A 25,539-nucleotide genomic window follows, 5' to 3' on the forward strand; every position below is an offset into this window, starting at 1 on the left:
TTGGTTGGTTCAGTCACAGTCCCTCAACACGGTGTTGGTTGGTTCAGTCACAGTCCCTCAACACGGTGTTGGTTGGTTCAGTCACAGTCCCTCAACACGGTGTTGGTTGGTTCAGTCTCAGTCCCTCAACACGGTGTTGGTTGGTTCAGTCACAGTCCTTCAACACGGTGTTGGTTGGTTCAGTCACAGTCCCTCAACACGGTGTTGGTTGGTTCAGTCACAGTCCCTCAACACGGTGTTGGTTGGTTCAGTCACAGTCCCTCAACACGGTGTTGGTTGGTTCAGTAAGATATTTTGGGGGTTGTGTGTAGCATGTGTCACTGTGCATGTGTGTAGCTCGCTTACTTGGCAGTGAATGACTTGTTTGCTCACGGTATTATTATGCTGGACATCCAGTTAGCACCCTGGAATTGAATAGTCATCTTCCTAAATCAGCACACGAAGGACTTTATGAAATAAAACGTCCCACCTTTCATCAAACCATGATACCTTTAGCTACATTAACGTAAAGATACAATGATTAATTGTGTATCAGCGCACAAAGTCACATTTCAGACATAGATTGTTTTGTTTATTATTTGACCTTTGAACGTGAGTCAAAGTCTGGTAGACTTGTACAGTGTAAATTTGTAAAGAAGAGTGTACCACGGGTCGTCCAATACAATACAATACCTCTTGTGGTGAGAACCAGTGTGACTGGCCTGCCAACGGGGTGCTAAGGATTTCATTGGAAAAGTTATCAGTTACATCCGTTAATGTAATTTCGTTTTCCATACCCGTAAATCAAAAATCACAATACAATACAATACAATACAATACAATACAATTTAAAATATGAAGCTAGTAATACACTGAATTTCAATTAAGCATCATCAGTTTTATAAACTGTTGAGTGGAATTGACGGAAACGGAAACCTTGGAAAGTGGTCACGGAAAACATCGAAAACACGAAAAATCGAACTAATAGTAATAATACACCAAGAATAAATACTGTACATGTATTTATAAAATTTTCACTTACAAAATACAATTCAAATTCAATGGCGTTTTTGGCGTTTAGCCCGAGCTAAGCTAATTATAGCCCGTTCTTCGTGCAGCGTGAACACTACATTCATCAGCCAGATTGAATGCGTAGTTAGCGTTTCTTAGCCCGTACCAGTGGCGGATCCAGAGGGGGGGGGGGGGCAAGGGGGCCATGGCCCCCCTCCAAACGCATGATAATGCATCTGGATTACGCATAGCATAGTCCGAATCGCACGGTCCCGTGTATTCGACCTATAGGCCTGGACCCCCCCAATACATTTTGCTGGATCCGCCCCTGGCCCGTACTAGCGTTCGCGCACGTTTTGTTAGAACCGGCTAAGGTATTTGAACCCTTGGCCCATGAAGGAGTTACGCTATTATCAATTTATAATAAAAATAAAAGCAGCAGTTCTGGAAAACGGTTATACACATGTTTTGTTGACTTTAGAAAGGCTTTCGACAGCATCTGGAGGGATGCACTCTTTCTCAAGTTACAAAACAGTGGTATCACGGGGAACTTTTATGAAATAATAAAATCTATGTATAAGGATATTAAATATAAAATTAAATTGTCAGAGGATATAACTGATGGATTTCAGTCTACCTGTGGAGTTAAGCAAGGCTGCAATTTATCACCAACTTTATTTAACATTTTTCTGAACGATCTGCCAGAATTATTTGGGGATCAAATTGATAAACCAGTTGTAATGGGCGAGAAACCTATAAATTGCATCCAATATGCAGATGACCTTGCACTTATTTCAGAAACGGAAGACGGCCTACAAAGCTGTCTGAACAAATTAAATGACTATTGTATAAATTGGAATTTAGAAGTAAACGTAAAGAAAACTAAAGTCATGGTATTTAATTGCAGCAACAGACTGATTAAAAACATGAATTTTAAAATCAACAACCAAGACATAACAGCTGTTAGCGAGTTTTGCTATTTAGGGGCAATATTTACTCCAAATGGGAAATTTAAAACAAACTTATCTATGTTAAAAAATAAATCAATGAAGGCTCTTTTCAGCATCAGACAAACAGTCTTAAACCACAAAATAATCTCACCAGCACTTAGTTTGAAAATTGTCGACCAATTAATTTCACCTATACTCATGTATGGTGCTGAAATCTGGGCCAATGAAATCACAACTGACAGTAACAGTTTAGAGCAAGTTTGCAGTCATTTTTACAGGTTTATCCTAGGAGTGAGTAAAATGACGCCAATTAGTGGTTTGAAAGCAGAACCTGGTAGGTTACCAGTAAAATTAAAAATTAATTTGGCTCAAATTAAATACTGCCATAGACTATATAGTCTGCCAGATAATCACATTTTAAAATTAGCCCTGGATGAAATGATAAAAATTAATTCAAACTGGGTAAGGACTATTAATGCTACACTGGGACATGATCTAATTAAAATAAAAAATGATCACAATATGGAAAATTGGAATCAAATACTAAAAAGAGTAAAACTCAGACTATCTGAGTTTTATATTCAAAGATGGAGAGAAGAACTAAATTTCAGTGAAACCAATGAAAATAGGGGAACAAAACTGAGAACATACAAACTATTCAAAGTAAGCTATAATATGGAAAATTATTTGCAAAACATTTCAAATTTCAGCCTCAGGAAAATGCTTTCAAAATTCCGTCTGAGTGACCACAACTTAGAAAAAGAATTAGGTAGAAGAACAAAGCCCAAAATAGAATTAGAAAATAGACACTGTAATAAATGTAACACTAAAGCATTAGGAGATGAAAAACATTTCCTGCTATTTTGTACTGGCTATATAGAACAAAGAAAAAACTGTTTGATGAGTGTTCAATAAATATTTACACAATGGATGTGAATTCCATATTTAAAAAGATTATGGAGAATAATATAGCTTTAGCAAAATACTTAAAGAGCACAATTTTTAAAACCACAGAAAGTAATTAATTTATTTTTTTCTTTTATTTTACTAACATTGTATTTTTATCTCTTATGTATTGTATGTATTTATGTTCCTTACCATACAAAAACCCTCTGAAGGTTTTTTAGTAGTATAATAAAGTTATTATTATTATTATCACGTGCGCTACTATATAGACACCAAGTTGTAAATCAACCCCCAATAATCGCCACCTAATTACAGAATGGAATGCTCCGCTTATCAATAATTACCGTACCTTTACTTTAAGGCCAGACTATTTTTTATTCCTTGTTTCTCGAGTTTTTATAAGGCAATTTTTTTGAGGAGGGCGGAAAAAAATAAAATTAATTCTTTTTTTCCCATTAGATTTGTGTGATTCTCAAAGATTTGTAAGTGAGATCATTGATCGAAGAGAAGAAATGAAATACTAGTAACATTTTATTCCATGTATAACCTTGTTTCTCATCTGCGCGAGACTTCGGTACTTTGATCATGATACTCCCACGGAAGTGCAACTTGGATTTGGTATGCGGCGGGCGGTAAAAAAATGAAGATAAAAATAATATTTTATTAGCAATTGTTTGCGCTTACAAGTCGGCGGGCGCGAGAAATTACGCTGAAATAAAATTTTATTTTAATTTCATTTTCGGCTCCTGTTCATTGGCGGGTTGCGAAACAAGGGATAATAAAAGTCTGACCTAACCTCAGACTAGTCTGAGCTTTAACATTGTCAATGTCCCACATACAAATATGTATGCTAGTTAGTTTTTTTTATTGTTGTGCATTTTTTTTATTTTGTTGCACTCTTATTTGTTTCTCTGTTCTGTAGTTTTAGTGACCTTACTGCTGTACTTTCCTATAAAGTCAGTGTTGTGACAAGAACTATAATATACTATAGTACTACGTTTACATGTCAGCATTTTATCGAAACTCTGCGGCTCGAGACGGCTCAAGCCAGCAAAAATGGCCGTGTATACGCGTTCGGCTCCAGCCAAGTTCAGCTCCAATAAACCCTCGGGGTTGACCTTCGATAGGGTTGGGCCGAAATCACGCCCTCAAACCGCGTTTTTCAAGTAACCTCTCATTTCATCTATGGCGAAGACAACATGGTTTGTAATTTCGCGTAATTTCTGACTTGACGAATAGGTACGCACCCTAATACTTATTTGGCAGAGTGAACAAATACCGATAGCCCAACGGAAAACTGAAAAATGGCGTAAGAAATTCTGCAACAAAAACTTGAAAGGACGACGACGATGAAAGGAAAAAGAAACTTTTTAAACTGGGTTTAGGTTGACCTGTTTCCATGGTAGTATCAGGGGTAAATTCTTTTCCTCTGGGGTTCTCCACACTTGTCAGGGGGGAATCTCGTCTCGTCTCTATATCGCGTCCCCTCGAGGTACGGGATCGGGAAAGTCACTTAAGCTTTACAGTCAAATAAGACACACACAACGAAATACGTTTCAACTCTCGTCTTAGTCGGACAGTCGAGCACTCTATAAGACACAGCGCCCTATAAGACTCGCCCAAGACTGCGTCAAGACTCGTCCCAAGACCAACTCAAACTCTCTTTATTCATTTTCAAAACTCTAACCAATTACAAAGCAGTAAAAAGACTCTAGGGCGTAACCTTCAATCATAAAGCCAATCACACTAAGTACTGAATACGTCATATCTTTTGATTAATCGTTCACTACATTAATAACTACGGATACTAACTGTCAGAAACAGTAGTCAGAATAGCGACGGTTATCTCGTAATTAGTTCCAAATCACTGAGCCAAGTTCCGTCCAGGACCTCGCCTGCCTAAACGATGACAGGCATAACACAGCAATTCGCTCGTAATCAGCTAATTAAGTCGGTCAACAGATACGCGTAAACTAATTCATGACAGTAGGACATGAACGTGAAGCTAACGTCGGTTTATAACTAAAACCGGGTCCCGTATACGAAGTTCGCAAAAACATTTACTTTATTACTAGGACGTATTCTGTTGTTACATTTATTATTTCCAAGCGTTTTGCGATAGTATTCTCTAGCTTGATGGCAGCATTTACAGTTCAATCAAAGTTGCGTTGGGATTACGTTGATACAGCGTAACAATGTCGGTAATGAAGATAGACATAAAAAAACAGTAAATTTTTGCCCACACTCAAGCTGAGTAGAATGAGCTACGTCCGTGCTTTTTAATATCCTATAATTGTAGGGTGAGATACTTTTGGGGCGAAGGTATTCAAAAAATGACGCGAACATTTAGAGTTTTGCCTTCAAATTGTTTTGCCATAAGAATTGATATGTTTGCTGGCACTTGTGGGCCACCGTAATTGTCAATACAACAACAGATAAACATAATGCTTTCTAACACTAATAATTGTTTATTGGTTGCAGGCAACCTGAACATGATCACTTACACGTACACTTTAGAACACTATATATGTTTGTATATGTTTGAACTACATACACAGCATATTTTCTTTTAACTATTTTATCATTGAGTTGGATCTGTTTCTTTTATGATCTTTGGTATATTCACTTAGTTTATATCTTTAGTTTTCAACCTTATTGATATAATTATCTGTTTTGTTCCTATGATAAATATATATATATATATATATATATATATATATATATATATATATATATATATATATATATATATATATATAACATATATATATATATATATATATATATGCCCAACATTTACAAAGATAATACAGGCGTACATTTGCAGTATATTGTAGTGTAGTTGTTGTTGGTAAACAATTATTAGTGTTAAAAAGCATTATGTATTAAAGCAGTTTATCTGTTGTTATATTGACAATTATCTTATTACATACTCCCCTTATTGAATATTTCGTATAAGAATATATTATACTTTATGCCTGCGTTTGAAAAATCGAATGCTGTTATATCATGTTAACATATATAATGGCACAACGTGCTTGGTGTTTTAATATATTACTAGAAGACATATAAAACTTGACATTTGTTTGTGTGCATGTATTGTTATCCAATATTGTTCAACTGATATGTATACATTGTATATTTATGTGTACTTGTTTAAACTTTTCACGCGTTTTAAAACATTTTCTCTTATTTTTTAAATTTCTTCAGTGATGAAGTTTTTAAATTCTACTAAGACTTGTTGATTATATGCTATGCTAGTTATTTGATTTATATTGAATGCTTGTGAATAATTAACTTGTCGTTGTCATGTAATTGGAGAAATAAAATCAATATGTACATAATATCACTCACTGATCTGCTGAGATAATATTATCACACTCACTGGTTTGCTGAGATAATATTATCACACTCACTGATCTGCCGTGATGATATTATCACAATCACTGATCTACTGAGATAATATTATCACACTCACTGATCTGATGAGATAATATTATCACACTCACTGATCTACTGAGATAATATTATCACACTCACTGGTCTACTGAGCTAATATTATCACACTCACTGATCTGTTGAGATAATATTATCACACTCACTGATCTACTGAGATAATATTATCACACTCACTGATCTGTTGAGATAATATTATCACACTCACTGATCTGTTGAGATAATATTATCACACTCACTGGTCTACTTAGTTAATATTTTCACACCCACTGGTCTACTGAGTTAATATTATCACACTCACTGGTCTACTGAGTTAATATTATCACACTCACTGGTCTACTGAGTTAATATTATCACACTCACTGGTCTACTGAGATGAGATGATATTACCACACTCACTGGTCTACTGAGTTAATATTATCACATTCACTGGTCTATTGAGTTAATATTATCACACTCACTGGTCTACTGAGTTAATATCATCTCATTCACTGGTCTTCTGAGATGAGATGATATTACCACACTCACTAGTCTACTGAGTTAATATTACCACACTCACTGGTCTACTGAGTTAATATTTTCACACCCACTGGTCTACTGAGTTAATATTATCACACTCACTGGTCTTCTGAGGTAATATTATCACACGCACTGGTCTACTTAGTTAATATTTTCATACCCACTGGTCTACTGAGTTAATATTTTCACACTCACTAGTCTACTGAGTTAATATTACCACACTCACTGGTCTTCTGAGGTAATATTATCACACGCACTGGTCTACTTAGTTAATATTTTCATACCCACTGGTCTACTGAGTTAATATTATCACACTCACTGGTCTACTGAGTTAACATTATCACACTCACTGGTCTACTGAGTTAACATTATCACACTCACTGGTCTGGGGTGAAAATATTATCCCACCCACTGATCAACTGAGATAATATCTCGGTCAATGGTCTGCTGAGCTGATAACATCTCATTCACTGGTCTGGGATGATAATATCTTACCCACTGGTCTACTTAGACAATATTTTACTCACTGGTCTGCTGAGCTAATAATAATTTTTACTCACTTGCCAATGGTGATCATACGGAACTATGAGGTTGTACTAATATTCACCCCCCCTAAAGCAGAACAATTGCCTTTTTAACACGACGGCGAACAATAGACATTTCATACACAGCACAATAACGCAAGATGTTTATTTATTGTTTGTAGATGGTTATTAAATGTCAAACTATTAAATGTCATATATATATACAAGATGGATCGGAAACAAGGCGACCACTCGAACCCGAATGATAATAGGCTTAAAGTTTCTGTCTATAATGAAGCAATGAAACCTTCACAGCGATGTATTTACATTTATTTACCAATAACTCGTATCTTACAAGAACGATGTATTTGCATTCATTTACCAATAACTCGTATCTTACAAGAACGGCGTATTTACATTTATTTACAAATAACTCGTATCTTACAAGAACGATGTATTTGCATTTATTTACCAATTGCAGTGTTCAAATTGGTCTGTACTTTTCCCAAATAAAATTATTTTTTTGAAAGTAACAAGTTGTGTAAAGGTGTTTTCATTCCTAGCAGAATTTGGCAGAGAATTCTGCTTATGGCTATCAGCCGCTAGAGGACGCAGCCATGGCTGTGAACGTTCCAATAAAACCGGGACGCTTTGCCAAAATGTTTTTGTTATTCCTTGAAGGTATCTTATTAAATCCATGTTTTTTTCCACCGATTAACCGTTATAATGTTCTTATTATTTTTATTTTCATACATATATACTGCTCCCCCAGCTACAGACAATATATATGTGTGAGTGTAATCACACTGGGTGAGAAAAATGGTATAGATGATGTAATAATCTGGTAGTAACCGCGTTGTGTTTTTAAATATATAAGCAATGTATACATAGCTTGGTTCCGCGCATGAAGCATTGTAGCCTTTTCCTGTTTGCCGAGCACAGTGACAAGTTGAAAATAAAGAACTTTTGGTGAGTAAATCTTGTTTAATAAACAACTACCCACTACAAAGCCATCCGTGAATCGATCTAAAACACTACTGCCTTAGTTCATTTAAACACACCATGGGTTAGGGCCGATTGTGACTGTGCTGATGCAACTCGTAAATCTTCACAATATTTTGTAATGGATCTGAAAAATAAAATGCATTAAGGATCACACAATAAAAATGTTGCGCCATACAAAACTGCTACAAATTGAAACATTAGTTTTAGTGTTTTTACATAGCAGAGCTTTTTCTTAGAAAATTGTTGACCAATGACCAGTTTACACCTCAACATTCACAACTGGCCGAGTTGAAATCTGGCCGAGTTCGATTGTATTCCCCATATTGGGGGTCTATGAGAAGATAATGTATGAGGCAAAGCGAACACATTATCGCGTGCAGACCTTTCTACAAATCCAATATGACGCTGTGTGTGTGGGTGGGGGAGTCATTATTGTTGTTATAAATCATCGCAGTCAGAATACAAATAAAATTAATTTAGATTTTTGGTGTTTAAATGAATTTACTTTGAATTGACGTTTACATTATCGCGTGACAATTTGAAATTACGACATTGTGGTGATTTTAATAACCGATAACCAACAATGTCACACCTTCATTAAAATTGGGTATCAAAATCGGCAAAAAATCAGTTTTGAACTTTCGATATTTATAAATACTTGTTCGCAACAAATGTACACATGGTGTTTTTCGGGATTTGTGAGTAAGCTCTTGGTGGAAATTATCAGTTGTTAAACAAAATACTCTATTGCACATTAGTAATTGAATCAGAAATTGAATTGCGTAAGTTTTTTGAGGGGCAAATAAAGAATTAGCAGAGTTCGACATATTCTTCTGAAAATCGTATAAAAAAACCTCTGTGACCAGCAGAGAACCCGGAAGATAACGTACAGGTTTCAAGCTAAGACTTGTCGGATGTTCATTTTTGCTCGAGTCCCTTTATACAGGGACCCTAATTTTTGCAAACACGCCCCCTAGTACGTGTTTAGTAGCAATAACTTAGGTGGCGCCCTTAGCGGAAATAGACATTTTAACTCTGCACTAGAGGGTCCACTACGCCGAAGCGGCAGGCTCGAGTACTACTACGAGTTGGTTTGCAAAATGCCTAGTTCGGAACTGCAAAGTAAACTAGCAGAATTACTTGAACTACTGGACGAAACTCCATCGCAGCATACCGTGGAAAAATGTAATAACCTGATCGGAGAAATACAGCTAATATGCCTACGTACGACCTCGGAAAACGAACTTGGTAAGTTGGTCTCATAAGTTGACTTGCAATGTTCTTAGCTAGCAACACTAAATTTTACTTTCGATTTCAACTCGATGATCTTACAAATATAATCTGTCCCAATCGATCACCCCCCCCCCCAAATCGGTTACAGTTCGAGTAATAACAACGAATATGCTCAGAAATATCAGCGGTTCATGCAGAACTGTTATGATGTAAGCATTTGTTTTTATATGTACCGACCATTGAGGGACTGTGTACCGACCATTGAGGGACTGTGTGCCGACCAACACAACTGTTAGAATGTTGAATAATCAAGTCACTGCACCTGGGTAATCCACCGCCAAACATGACTCAAATTCAAGACTGCGTCAAATTAAAAATGTTAGATTTTGAAATAAAACAATCAATGTTACGGTGGTGTACAATACTAAAACACCATAGTTCGACTCCGGAGTTTGGCCTGTAAGTCATCTGTGTTATGCACTCCATTTGACCATTGGTCCTATTTGGTTGATGGTTGTAATATGAAAAAAAAACGAACAAAATCATCAAATATGCCGTCATAAATAAAACCTTGTAATAAATAACTCAAAGTTTGGATAACTCTTAATTAAGTTAAGTTATTAATGTGAGCATTTAACAACATTATCAATTTATGTTGCCCATAACATTGAGTTTTGTAATTAACTCTATGTTTTCATAACTATATCGGTTCGTAACTCAGCAGTTCATCATCTCTAATGCCTAACATTTCTTCACCCACTGTTAGAACATACATCAAATGTTTACTGTATTATAATCGCTATGGTGATATTTGACGCTAAATATCACAACTGTTAATAATATGAATAGTATTTTTACATGGTTAAAAAAATATTGCATTCTGTTTTGTGCTTGCCAAGCCCAATCACACCACTGCATAGGAATCTATGCATTCATTCACTGAGGTTATTGCACACCATTTTGACACCACAAGAAAATATCAAGCAGCTCCAGTAAGATTTCTTTCTCATTGCTGTGAAATAAATAAAAACTGTTATAGATCATGCATGACAACTCAAACAATTCCCGCATTGGAATATTACCGTAAGTAGGATGATTGAACATATTTTCCATTGAATCCATTTTTCACTCACTACATTATGATATTTGGTATTTTCAGCATATCACTGTTCTGTGGTGTTCCACAAGGAGACAGGAATATTGCTCTTTTTGAAGAAGACTATCACAATTGATCAGGTAATTCATAAATGTCTAGTTTTGCAACTTTTTTTTGTAACCCCCCCTTCCCCCTCACACACACTCACACCCACCCCAAATGCTTACTATCTTGGTAAATATTAGTACCTGGTATGTGATAACAAGCTGCTGCTTTTTAAAGGCTGATATTGACATTGAGCTTGAATTTATATTTAATACTCAATTTGATCTAGCAAGGATTTCAGGAATATCAATGTGTTACAAGTGTGAAATTTTCAAAAATGTTTTATAAGTTTTATTTTTTATTTATAAGTTTTTCAAGTTTCAAATTGTATTTATTAAAATTTGTTAAAAATAACTGTTACTCCTGATAATTATGTATTTTGTTATATATTCACAATACATTATGCCGGGGGGGGGGGGGGGGGGGGGCTACTTGCATAGAAGTGCAATACGGGTATGTGCCACCCGACTGGGGTGTAATTTCACGTTATTTTGTTTAGAAGTGGGTAGCCATTTATCAATGGTTTGGTTTAGAAATGTGTAGCATTGATTTACTTTTTCACAGATTCTTATATTCAAAGCCAAATACTGGAAAGGCTGAATAAAATGCATTGCCCGGATGCGCTCACTGGTTGCGAAAGTTGTGAGCTGGGTGTTTTTTTTTTCGCTGAAAACACTTGTGTTTAGAAGTGGGTATATAAATAGAAAAATAAATGGTTTAGAAGTGAGTATGGTTTTCGAGAGGTGGGCTTCACACCCTTACCCACTTAATGTGGAAGTAGAAACCCCCCCCCCCCCGGGGGGGGGGGACATTATGAGTATATAAACAACTTTACTGGTAGTTCTTGAAAGTATAATTTCAGCTCTTCTTGCAATAAGGTTGTTGTATATGTATTTTTTTCATACAGTATGTATCAAGCAAGGAAAGAATCCTGGAGTTTGTATATAACTTTATGATAAGAGCAGATAAGAAAATTGTCACCTATGCACTGGATATCAAAGATGTCTGCCTCTCTCTCTTCACTCGGGATAAGATGGCTAAAATTAAAAACAGAACGTTTCCTATTCTTAATAAGGTGAGCCAGATATTCAAAACAGTATTTGTTGAGTGCAGACTCATTTAAATAATTAAATGAATGATAATAGTAATTTTCTGATTTATTTCAGTTATTGGAATTGACTGCTAATACACCTGTAGCTAAAGAACTTGGTGTTAGCAAACTGATTGACAAATACTTTTCACAGTTAATGCAACCAAGTAAACTGGCGGCCACAGGTTAGTGTGACAGCTAATTTTGTTGCTGTTACTATCGGTACTTGCAGTTCAGTGATTTTTTCTGATCACTTTTATCTTATTCCAACAATGGGTGTGCCCACTGACATGTGTGACTTTCTGGGGGAAATTTGGGCAGGGTAGAGGCATAATGTTTTTATACTAAGACTCTACAATTCAAACAATGACCATTGCAATACATTGGACAAGTAGTGTAATAATCCTGATAACAAGATTTGAAAAATCTGATTAACCTTTGCAGCTTATTGAACAAATGGGTATTATTACATGCCAAGCCAAATAATATTAGAAAATATATGTCAGAAAAATATGCAAAATATTAATATTGTAACCATGAACAATTTATTTTAGTTCTTTAAGGCAATCATTGGAGTCCTAGGGAGTAACAGTGACTTTCACTTGCATCATAGGGAGTCACAGTGACCTCTCTGAGATTCTAATAAGGAGTCGCAGTGACTTTCAGTTGTAGGCCTTGAGAGTCACAGTGACTTTCACTTACGTCATAGGGAGTCACAGTGATCTCTCTGATATTGCAGTGACTTCCCAGTGTCCTAGGGAGTCACTGACTTTCACTGGAATCCTAGGGAGTAACTGAATCTTTGGCAAAAATTCATCCCTCAAATTATTAAATCACTAAATTTTATAGCAATGAAAAAAAATAAATGGTTTACATGAGTTCTTTGCTATGTATGTATTATTGTTATTTTCTTTAGTGAAACATGGCATCTACCACTTACTGGGAGTGTTTGCTCAATACTACCCAGAATTAATGACCAAGTATTCTGACAGGCTGTTGAATGTTTACATGAAAGCTCTCAAAGATCAGGTAAAGTGATAGTGATTTATCATTACTTTTAAAGTGCCTGGGAAATGCCTATCATTGATTTGTGATTGTTAACACTTGTAGAATGAGCACTGTTAATTTTACTTATAATTTCCTAACTGTGACGTAAAAAATGAACAGTAAGACATGCCCCTAAATATAGACATATGATTCATATTTGTTTGGGTTCTTTGAAGATTGAATCTTAAATTAGACTCACTGCTTGGGGTAAATAATTTTTCACTGTAAGCCATCATACTGAATGACATGAAAGTTACCACATTACACCTTGAAAAACAAAATGTTGTCATTGTATTGTTTAATTTTATTATACTTATTTGACATATTACTGTAGATTATCATATTTTCACTTGGAATTAATTTTTGCTATTTTAGCTGTGGGATAAATCAGTGAAAATAAAATCCACCTGAAATATACGGTATATCCTATATTTTGCATTCAACTCATCAAAATTGACCTTCATACAAAATAGCCAAACTGTCTTTTTCAGCGAAAATTAATTCCAGCTAAAATGAAATATTACCAGAGGTACATTACTTGAAGTTTGCAACGCACATAGTACTGTATGGTGACATCATGCCAAGATCCCATTCAAGTCTCATCTCGTAGATAGTGAGACTGATGCTACTACCTTCTGACATGACATAGGCGGTTTGTAATAAAACAATAAAACATGTATTACCACATTCATAGTGAAAAAATGTACAGAAAATAAAGTTATCGTAATCCGTCATATCGTGAGCAGCTATTTTGATCCACCTGGACATCCCAGTAACCTAGTTACCTCGGGCATGCGCATTCGCATTTTTCTGAGTTGGAACGCTTATGCAAGAGCAAGATTGTAACGGGATCTTGGTATCATGTCACCGTAGTTGCAAACCCCAAGTGATGTACCTCTGGTATTATACAGTATTCAAAAATTAATAATTGTGAATTTTTTAGATGCTCTCAAAGACCAAACAAGCTGAATTACCTGTGGTGGCCGGCTGTCTACTGGGGCTGACACATTTATTAGTCAACTTCACACAGTCTGTAGAAGAAGGTAACACACCAAATCATAACCATAATTACTAAATGAATGTAGTTTTAATTGTATTACATGTACACCAGTTTGTATGCCACTGCATATGTCTGACTCAGATATTTACTCCTGGTTGTATACTCACATGTGTTACCATATTTACTCTATTTGTACCACATCTGCTCACTTATATTTGAATGACAGAGAATTATGAGAATAGGTAGTTTTCTAAAATGATCCTGTGTACAATACATGCATTTTTTGGTTCAAAGTCTCAAAACACTACCACTGATTATTATGATCTCCATGTACAATTATGAAATCAGTTGGTTTGACAACAAATCCTGAAATATTGGAACACTGATGTGAGCGTGCACTGAAGGTCATGGTCACCAAATCAAACATACTTGTTATTGTTGTAATCAACCACGGCCTTTACAGTGCTAAGTAGGTTTTCAAAATTCAGTTTCAGGATTATATGAATTTTTTATGAACTGTACTAAATATTTAAGGTCCTTTCTGGGATCATTTTAAAATTTTCTACAGGTCATACAATGCGGGAATGCAATTTTAGGTGCTAAATTCTATTAGAGATACGCTTCATATACCGTAAAATCGTAGTTGTCTTTTTTCAAACATTTCACTTTTCCCTGATGTCTAAATTAGGTGACGCCTTAATTAAGAATTTACGGTAGAGCAAATATGGTCAATCATTCTAGTGTTACAAACTACAACAAGTGTCTATTTCATATTTATTAGCTCTGATGCTTTGACTCTAATTACAGAAGCACCACATGCCTGGGACATCTTTCGATTTACACGAATGGCAATTGATCCTAAAGTTGGATATACCAGGTTTGATGTACCAAAGGCAGGATTATGGCTCCTTGCTAAACATGCACCACAGTTCAACAAGTATTTGTTGGATGACCACGAGGTAAGTCATGTACAAATCACTGTAAATCTTTTTCATCTTTTGACATGTTCACTATTTTCTCATTTGAGAACTTTTGTAAGGAAATATTTCGGAAAAGTCACTGTGATTTCACCTTTGGTCGCAAAATCGCCAAAAAATTGCTAAACTTAAGTGGTTTACAGTTCCTCTCTGAAGCATATTCAAAATGGTTTAAAACTAGAGGGGCTTCTCACTAATAAATACAAAGTTAGGCAGTCTGTTTTTTATTGATTCTTCATGTAATTGACAATTATTTCTCAGGAGATGTATGATAAGTTGTTCAGCTGGTGTCAGCATCACAATCGTGACATGAAGTCGGCTGGATATGCCTCGCTAGAAGCCTTCCTGAAGCAAGTAGCGAGCATGTTAGTGGAAGAAGGCAATAAAGACAAAAGAAATAAAACAACTATATTTAAAGTAAGTTTTACAGTGAATGTGTTGAATATTCAGTATTGTTGCTGATAATACAGTCCGTAACGTCCGTATCAACCAACAAATAAGTAAATCAGGTGTTTTTATTACATGACTAAGTCTCAAAACTACAATAATTAATTAGCCATGATGTCTGTGAATATGTATTTGCAGTTACAGCCACCAATGGTTTTTGAGAAGAGTGAAAACACTAGTTGTTGTTAACCAGTCTCTACTTCTAGTATCACTGTGATGAAAGTGGTGTCATGACACAATCTGTTTTTCTTGGCATATTGTTTGATCACACAAAATCTGATGACATTTATCATGCATGTTGCCGTTTTTAGTGAGAAATATCAGTATTGTTTCTCAATAAATGCCACTAATGTGAATGATATACAATGTATGCACTATGGTCATGTAATAATATCTATTATCATACATCTGTCACTGTAACGATATACATGTAGCGTGCCGTAATTTTGCGGTATTTAACAGAGTATTTTCATCCTACCATATAAGGAAATGCAAATTCCAAATATGGAATGATTACATGCATAAGTGTCCTCTAATTATAAAAACAAACATGGCTGCCACCAAGGGTTGACCGGACTTCACACAAAGAAGTTCGCTGATTCTGTTCTAAATATTTTGGATTTCGGCATTCCCATGATGTATCCTTGAAAGGAAAAGTTGTGAAATAATAAGGTTATTACGAGGATACCTCAAAGTATGCACTCAGACAGTACGCCGTCTTTGTGCATACTTTGAGGTATCCTCATAATAACCTCATATTATATAGTGAAGTCTAGTCTTTATTACATTGTACGTTTTTTTATGTGCAAATGCAAGTGCCAAGGGGTAATCTTTTTTACAGTGTTAAACCCTTGTAGAATTACGCTAACAAAGATCATATTAGTCTTATTTTCAGAAAATTAATAAACCTGTAAAAGTTAAATGTTAGTGTCTTTTCACACCAAGTAATGTACACCATCTTATCTTTTTCACTTGTAGGCGTTTATCCGAAAATTTCGAAGCATAATTGACAATCGAGAAAGTGGTACTCGAGAAATCTGTATTGCAATAAAAGGATATGGACTGTTTGCAGCTGTAAGTATCTAATTTCTTTTGATTTAGCAGCAGTGGAGATTTATAATTATTATAATATTTATTACAAAGTTATTTTTTAGATTTACAGTAGCCACATTGATTTCCAATGGCCGAGATTCATTCACTAAGATTCATTCACTAACAAATGCGACTTTGGGGGAACCTTGGTTAAGGTCCGCAGGTGCTTGTGTTCGACCAAGCCTGGTTGACACCAGGATAGCGCATTAAATTGCCATTTGATAGGAAGATGGCCGCACAGCCCTGTCATGTAGTGAATATGACTTTTGTGGCAAAAATGCACTATGTGTCAGCACGAGCACTTGCAATTTGCACATACAAAAAAAAAAGTCAGGAGAGACAACAGGGACATTCAATGTCCGAAACTGTCGCCTGGCACAACAAAAATTATAAAAAAACAATTGGTTTTCACTTATAATACTAGTATAAATACTAAACATTTTACTGGAGCTGTAAATTTCTCTGACTTCAGCATTGACAATATTTTATACATACATACATGTATTGTTTGAAATATTTCTGACATTTTTTGGGATAGAAAGAAGCAAACGTTTTAGATATTGACATTTATTGATATTTAGATATTGTTTATCATATGTTTTCCATCTTTCTTTTTGTATAGCCATGTAAACTTTTCCTGTCTGAAGATGATGTCAAATTTATGTTCAATGAAATGATACAGAGAAGTGAACAACTCTATTTCAGGTAAGCAGAAATAAATAAGTGGTTAATGTGCTGGCCTTACACACAGGCAAGTTGTGGGTTTGATCTACCTAATAGTAGACTCTGTTGATTTGATAAATAAATAAATCATAAATAATAGAAAAATAATGAAACAATATTATGGAATAAATAAATATGGAAACAATAACAATGATAATGGATCTAGATGTCATAATTTGTGTCTTTTAGTCAAAATGAACTGGTAGATGAAAAAATCCCCCATCTTCCGAGTTTTCTAGAGGCTCTAGCCTGCATTGTCAGAGAACTGGATGAGGTAAGAATTAACTGACTAACAAACTGTATTTATATTAACATTAGTACCGTGGCTAGTTATTACCTGGTTGTGTATAGGAAATCAAAATACTAACAACAATATGCAACAAATTGACTACAATTTAAGCTTTGTGTATTCTGAACAGCAATTGTTTGACTGAAATGCACCAATTCAGAACAGCCGTGGTACAAATTAGTTAAATCATAGTAACTGGATGGTTACGGCACATAAACCACCCACACTCTTGTAATTTGTATATCATAACCATTGCACAACCATAAATTAAATAGTAATTATATATTATTTGTAAATATGATAACTATACGGAGTCCATAAAATTAATAAATAAATTGTAAATATAAACATTTGCAGGTGTCTGACACATTTTTAAGTTCTTTGGAGACGATGACGGTTATTTTAATGGAAAACTTTCCCAGGTTTGGGAAAGCGCTTCATTATACATGCTACAAGTCTATCACTGCTGTACTGGTAGCGCTATCGCCAAAAGGAGCTACTCTTAGAAACTTTGTTTCCAGAATTGGTAGGTTGTATGAATTATGCATGACAAATCTGTTACCCCCTCTATAAGGTTTTGTAGCTGCAAAATTCTAGTTGGCTTCTAAGGACACAATGTCACATCAACTCTTGTGATATTTTTTCTTCATAAATGTCACAACATTATAACAATTTTGAGCAATGAAAATTAAATAGTTTACAATTACTGCTAAGGTGTGTTTTATTTGTTTGAACAGTGTGTTTAATAACACTTGCATACTGTTCTTTCCATCAAAGCAATACTGTTGTGGTAAAATACACCATCACAGTCAGTGTCATAATCAATTAAATGTCACTCCCTTTTTTCTCTATGTAGTTTATCAAGGCTTGATACGAACATGTTCACATCCAGTGGTGTTAGAAGGGGTAAGTACATTAGTCAATTCTTGTCACACAACTGCCAAGATTCAGCAGTATTTTGATTGGAACAAAAAATCTGATTGTCAGTTTATTTTGATTCCTACTTTCATCTGTAGGAAATGTACGATGTGAGCGGTGATGAAACCAGCGATGAATTGTTGATAGATGCACGCAAAGTGTCATACAAAGACTATCTGGATTTATGGAATCATCTGTTAGACAGTTCACAGCTCAGAGTAAGTCAGTAGAAATGTGTATTTACCAATTCACTGTGGGTAATACCGATATAGGTACCATTGTAAGGCTACATGAACTATTAAATTTGACATGCATCATGACTTTGGTATTCTTGTCTTGAGATTCCCAACTTCAAGGTCAAAACTGTGAAAGAAATATTTAAGGGCATCAAGGTATTCAGGTGGGGGTAATCACCGCCTTTAATTTTGCATTAATGAGTCCATTGAAATCACATTAGCCTCTGGTTGTTCTTGTCTTCTTGAATAAAAATGCATGATCAAGTGTATGGCTGTTATTATTGTAGCTTGTAGTAGTTATAGGTTCTAATAGTTCCTATGTGTTGATTTCAGATAACTGACATTGGGTTATCTCCACAAGATTGCAAAGTATTACATAATATCGTCTATGATGAGTTGATTGCTGCAATCATAAGAATTCTGGGTAAATTAGACTTGTCGTCCAATAAAGATGGACAGCTAGGGAATGAGGTAAGCAGTATATATATATCACTATGGATACACAAGAAAGATGCTATGTATGCTGTACATTATCCAAAGTCTATTAGATTTCAAAACTTTAGATTCTCTGAACTGAAAATCAAATCACTCTAATTAACCATCAGTCATTATGACAGTGACTCGTTAATAAACTATATAAACAATAAACACACCAAGTTGCCAGTAATTAATTCCAAAGTTATTTAATATCCCAGAATTAACAACAGATCTTACTTAATGAAAGTCCTGAAATACTGATACTGGTAATATGCATTTTGTGAGATATGTTGTACATATAATGAAAGGAAATCGGAAATTCATCTGCATATTCAAAGGCACATGTTCCACAATGTCAAAAGTGTGTACCTCAAACACACATATTGTGAGATGTAGACTTTGACAAATCACAGGACTATTTTGATGCTTTATAATACATCTGACGATTGTAAATGAACTTTATTTAAATACATACAATGTAACAAACAGGCAAATCAGCGACCTTGTTATTTACTTTAGCATACCCTTGTGGTATGTTAGGGGGACTAAAAACTAACTGTGCGACGCAATTGTGTGACTCAATATTTCAATAATTCAATATTAACTTTCAAATTAGATATTTGTTTTATTTTTGTGCCAGATGACAGTTCGGGACATTGAATGTCTCCTGAATTTTTTATGTACATTTTGCATAGTGCATTTTTATCACAGATACCATATGTGTATTCTAGTTTGGGACTATGTGACAGGGCTGTGTGACCATGCTATCATCATGGCTTTATTGTGAAATAAAAAAAAATCATGGCTTTAATGCAGACTTGATTTAGCAGTATCTAATCGTATTGATCATTTATGATAGACTAATATGGTATATGGTTTATTTATCACCCAGTGTATAAATGATGAATCCAGTCTGGTTATTTATAAATCATCCATCTTGTTTTAGTTGTCAGCTGATCCAGAACCTGGTACAAGTGATGGTCGATCCAGTCCTGTTACGGATCTATCTTCTGATCCTTCATCTGGATTAACACCTAGCAAACCAAAAGATTTCCAGATCTTTATAAATCTGGTAGAATTCTGCAGGTAAGTTTACAAAGTCATAACCTATTGGTTCTTATCCAGTAGTTACCTGTATATGCATGTAGCCCATGATTTATCATCAGTGTCGGTATGTGTTGTATGTGTTGTAGGTGTAATTTCAGTGTGTGCACTATGTAGTAAGCTGTAGCTGTCTTTTCCATCTGTTTTTAGGGACTTTCTTCCAAAAAGATGTCCTTATTATTTTGAGAGGTGGGTGTACACGTTTGGTCATGAGGTCATAGTTCATTCTACTCGGCTTCCACTGGTCAGTGGTTTCTACAAACTACTGTCTGTTTGTATGACAATAAGTCAGAATATTGGATACTTTCAGGTAAGTTAATTATGATTATTAGCTAATTATATACATCTAATGGAAATTGCTAGTCTCTCACTATTTGACATTCCGCCAATTAGCATGGCTTCAATCACTCAATTTTGACATTTTAATATTATCCTTTTATATTTTGGATATTCTCTTTCAGGGAATAAATGAGAATGCTAAGGTTGCTGTACCAAGGCATATTGAAGAGAAAGCTTCCACTAAAGACATGTGCACTCTGGCTGACAAAGTAGCAGCATTCCATCTGTTTAAGAAGTTTACTAAAGAAGTGTTGATTCGATTAAAACAGTACAAAGATGATCTGTTGGCATCTTGTTTATTTCTGGTGCTGGCATTGCCGCATGAAATTATTGCATCGGACGTAGCAGCTATTGTTCCAGCTTTACAGGTAACAGTCTACTCCAGTATTTCTATGCAATGAGCAGTACGTGTATACAGTGTAGTCCATTCATAAGGAACTCATCTGAACCAAATACCAGTACCGTAAAATCTGTATCAGAAGCTGCATCCTTAATAGAAGCCACACCCATATTTTTTGAATAATTAAAAACTGATCATTTCTTATATGTGTAGATGCTCTTAAGGTAGCGAGAAGGGTTTTGTGACGTTTTTGAATAAATCATTCTCTGTCTGTTGTCTTGTTCAGAAGAGTAATTTAGCTTATATATTTCAAAAGACTAAGTATAGAGATACAAGTTCGCACAAACTGGACAGTCATTGTTTACATAATTATCACGTGACATCAAAAATGGCGAATCTTGTAAAAATGACTAAGTCCTCGATTGCGAGAGCACACTGCGTAATTTCCTGGTGAAATTTACGTCATGCATTGTCCGTAATTAAGCCCATTGAAATGCGTCTCCGATAATCAAAAGACCTATTATTCCGATTTCTATGCAGGTTTGTTTTTTTGTCCTCAAATTATTTCATACTTGGCACCTTTAACAGACTATTATTCTGTGACAAAGCATTTTCTTTAAAAACCCAGACATATTTCGCACCATCATTATCTTTTGAACGATAACTGCGAGTTTGAATGTCCTAGTCCGAACGCACTTGATTTGGCGGCGGTCCCAATGAGTCGTACTCAATCGAAACTTCAATTCGAGAAAAACGCGAAAAACAGTCTTGGTTAATAAAACACTGTAGATTTGCTGCATTATTATAAATATACACTAAAAATGGCCAAACAAATTAACCACTGATATCATAGAGCTCATAAAGAGTGTCAGATAATGAATAATTTCAAGCTCGAGCGTGAAAAATGAAGAAAACTGCTGGCATTTGAGTCCCCACTCCAGGAACATTCGGGTTTCCATTGTTATGCAAACGAACAACGAGGGATAATCCTCTGACAAACATTACTGTCCCACTGTACACGCTGACAGTTTACAAACAAGCTAATCCTTCAATTGTCTCTGATAAGTGATCTAATAAAACGGTTTTCATGGTGAAACAAAATGGCCGTTGTTTGAAAAAAAAAATTGCTGTGTCAGAATGCGACACTGAGTGGCAGATTTTTCTTTGCCTCATCTGTCAACGTTTTCTTTCTTTTCTTCGCCAATGCGTTAGAAAACATGGTATTAGTAAAATAGAATATTGACTTGGAAAATAAAACGATTTAAAAGAAAGTTGCACAAATTTACAGTACTCATTTCACACTACCTCCCGCCCGCTCCCGCTTTCCAATCACCTTTTTTCTCGCTTTTTTGACCGCTTGTTGAATTTGACAATTTCCGCTTTATTTTCGACCGCGCAAACCCCGAAATATCACCGCTCGCTCGCACGCATTTAAAATTCGGACTAACAGAAAAATTTCCGAGGTTCACATTGTCTTATAATTGTCTTTATGGTTTTTATAGATGTTGAACAGCTGACAGAAGTTCAAATACTTTTTGTTTTAACTATCTATAATTATATGCACGCAACCTGACCCTTTGGCCTCGATTTGGCTTGGACTAAATATTTTATTTTAAACAATATTCTGACGTGAAATACAAAATGTATTTCAACACAAGTACGACATGGTTGTCTGGGTTTTCTTTCCTGATTATTGAGTCTTCGCGATGTGTTCCGAGGCGAAGACAAGCTGAAGGACCATGAAGCTAAATGGCAGTTCCATGCATGGGCTGACGGAAAGAAAATATTTCTAAGCCTAAAATAAAACCTCGTCTTTCGTTGATAATTTTGATTGTTTGGAATGTCTGTACACCGTGTCCCAATAATTTGTTTGGAATGTCGATCCCCGTTGGTTTCTCCCACAGCTGGCATCGGTGTCGCTGGGTGTATATGATAGAGCACAGTCGCTCCACTGCAGCGTGAATAGAGGGAAGTTGTGCAACCAAATTTGCCGAGTTCGCAGTTTTTCGCCAAAAAGGCAAAAACTCACGGCATTTTTGTAATAAAGACATTATTTTCTATCAATAATCCGCCCAAAATAGGAACATTTCTACTAATTCTTGTGTTTTTTCGACGTTTTTCGAAAAACCTGCGATTAGGCTGCGAAAGTAGAACATTCCGGAGGGAGTGAAGAGCATCGCCAGGCGATGGACGCGGGGTTCTTTGGCAACGACCGCAAACGTTTTCGTATCCAGCCATTGGTTGGCCACACAGAGGTCAAAATACGCGTTCTATTTTTAGTTTCGCTCTTCCGTTTCACCGCCTCCGGAATGTTCTACTTTCGCAGCCGTGTGAATCTTGAGTTTCGAAATTGTTCATCGACAGGCCACCAAATATTTATGACTATAACTAAATTTTTAAGCCCAATAAATTATTCATACATGTCAAGCTCTGTTCGAATTTTTCAGGGCATGTGGCCGTTTTTAGTCGAAAATATTTTTGTGGGAACAATTTTACGTATACGTATACGGTTTAGACCGAAGTCATTCAATGATCGTGACTTAATTTTAAAAATTGAATGTCAAATTTTACCAGACATGGACCGACGTGGATTCGGTATCGTTATTTTTGGAATTAATCATTAACATTTCCTCGTTTCTCTGCTCTGTCAAAATGAGTTACCTATGTTTTTGTTTCACGTAACTGTCTCATTCACGATACAAGTGTCATACAACTATTAGATTTGAAGTGCCGTTCAGAATTTAATAATAGTTAATACTAGTTACTAGTTGTATGTTCACACTTTACTATCAAAACCACCATTTCGACCACTCCTGCGCCAGTGATCAGTGTTTGGACGAGCGGTCAGTGTTTTCAATGAGCGAGCGAGCCCCCCCCAAAAAACGCGATTAAAATGCGGTCGGTTTCCGGTCGGACAAGACCGCATGGTCGGAAATTAAGCGTTAAGCGGTCGATGTAAAAGCGTAAGGTTGGCCGAAATGGGTACTGTATGACCATGTTTCTCCGACGAAGTCTTGACTGACAATAATGCTGACAATGAACGTTAGATAAACACGCATTGTTTGCGACTGGAAGCTTATCACCCGTTATATCAGAATCGTCAACAACAGAGTATACAGATAAGATGTTATCATTTAAACCCTTTCAAAGATAAACATTATGCAAATATCCACGAAACGGCAGTTGTAGTCTTTTCTGCTAGTGTTTTAAAACACTGATTTGAGCGACGTTATTTCGCAATTTCGATCTTTCGTAAACCTGGGATGATGTATCAAGGTCTAAAGTGAACGTTTTATCAATTTTTGAAAAATCAAGAAAAAAGTGAAAATTTCCCTTCTCGCTACCTTAAAGCTGCATCTCCTTTGTTGTTGCATTGTTGTATTTTAATAGAAGCCGCGGCTTTTAATACAAATTTTACAGTAGTGATTAAATCAGTTATGCTACATATGTACCTGTGCATACCATGTACATATTATCTGTTTTGTGATGTAATCATACTCTTTATTCATTCCACAGCCAATTTTCATCCCAGCATAATTTCACTTCTCTCAGAATTTTCTCTGTTTTCAATATTAATTTTTACCAAACGAATGAAATTCGACATTACCTATAAATTTGTATAACATTCTGATAATGGTGGTGAAAGCATTAGCAGTAATTGTTGTGATATGATTTATCAGGCTGCATGTAGCTCTCTTCAAGAAAGCAGTTTATAATTCAATAACTTTAGCTGGCACACTGAAATACAATATGTCCAGGGTATCTACATCTTGCCTTATAAGGAAATGTGACTACCAAATATGGGATGTTTCAAGATGGGTCCAATATTTTATAAAACAAAGTTCATTGCAAGAAAGATTATTTTTCACCATATTAAACAGATATGGGCTTTCTACACCAAGCAGTTGGATCAGAAAGATGTATAATAATAAAGTTATTATAAGGATATCGTAAAGTATGCACTCAGACAGTACAGCTTTGATTATCAATGTTGCCAACATGAATACTTTCTGGTATCCTTGTAAAAACTTCATATTTTCACGAATCCAAATGAAAATGCTCATAATTAGATTATATCTTTAGAAATTACTTTGTTGTTAGTCAATTATATATAGTTTATTAACAAACAACTGAACATATTCTTTTCAGACAACTTTTCGCATTGGCCTTGGTTACCTGCCCTTGGCACATGCTGGTTTAGATGCATTAGAAACCTGGGCATTCTGTCTACAACATAATGCATTACAGCCATATTATAAAGACATACTACCGTGTCTGGATGGATATCTGAAAACTGTGTCTGATACAAGTAAGTTATACTCTGTACAAATTATTATCTGTGTATGTTATTTGTAGACTTGAATGTGACATATTTTTTCACATGGCTGGGTAAATTATGGGATATCCATCTATGAACAATTTGATTTCAATGTCTCTAGTGTGTATAAATATAATGCTGTCCTTATTCACTCATTTGTACTAGCTTAGGGGTTATACAATATCATGTATCACATTTCATAGTATTTGACTATTAAATGTTCCCAAGTTTAATGATATTATTTAAACACTAAGTTACTAAGTTAAAGGTGAAAGTTAGCTCATATGCGTACCCTGATTAAATACCAAAAAAAATCACCTAGATTTCAGGTATTTCTACTTTACTAACCCTCAGAACA

At 35.4% G+C, this 25,539-nt stretch overlaps 1 protein-coding gene across 1 annotated transcript in view; it reads left to right on the forward strand.

Annotated features, from left to right (window-relative positions):
• Window positions 1-9,394: 9,394 nt before the first annotated feature.
• LOC102809109 (DNA-dependent protein kinase catalytic subunit-like) overlaps window positions 9,395-25,539 on the forward strand; it is an 80,967-nt gene continuing 64,822 nt past the window's right edge. The window contains exons 1-19 of the mRNA XM_085502651.1: window positions 9,395-9,598; window positions 10,743-10,819; window positions 11,692-11,859; window positions 11,951-12,059; window positions 12,791-12,903; window positions 13,865-13,964; window positions 14,729-14,880; window positions 15,160-15,315; window positions 16,324-16,419; window positions 17,060-17,142; window positions 17,350-17,434; window positions 17,807-17,975; window positions 18,306-18,355; window positions 18,466-18,585; window positions 18,937-19,081; window positions 20,034-20,166; window positions 20,335-20,498; window positions 20,698-20,891; window positions 25,013-25,172. Coding sequence (XP_085358777.1) covers window positions 9,451-9,598; window positions 10,743-10,819; window positions 11,692-11,859; window positions 11,951-12,059; window positions 12,791-12,903; window positions 13,865-13,964; window positions 14,729-14,880; window positions 15,160-15,315; window positions 16,324-16,419; window positions 17,060-17,142; window positions 17,350-17,434; window positions 17,807-17,975; window positions 18,306-18,355; window positions 18,466-18,585; window positions 18,937-19,081; window positions 20,034-20,166; window positions 20,335-20,498; window positions 20,698-20,891; window positions 25,013-25,172 — 2,422 coding nt within the window. The 5' untranslated portion in view covers window positions 9,395-9,450. The remainder of the gene's footprint in view (window positions 9,599-10,742; window positions 10,820-11,691; window positions 11,860-11,950; window positions 12,060-12,790; window positions 12,904-13,864; window positions 13,965-14,728; window positions 14,881-15,159; window positions 15,316-16,323; window positions 16,420-17,059; window positions 17,143-17,349; window positions 17,435-17,806; window positions 17,976-18,305; window positions 18,356-18,465; window positions 18,586-18,936; window positions 19,082-20,033; window positions 20,167-20,334; window positions 20,499-20,697; window positions 20,892-25,012; window positions 25,173-25,539) is intronic.

Source organism: Saccoglossus kowalevskii, chromosome 8 (genome assembly GCF_978046115.1).
Source record: "Saccoglossus kowalevskii chromosome 8, keSacKowa6.1, whole genome shotgun sequence".
In the NCBI taxonomy this organism is placed as follows: domain Eukaryota; kingdom Metazoa; phylum Hemichordata; class Enteropneusta; family Harrimaniidae; genus Saccoglossus; species Saccoglossus kowalevskii.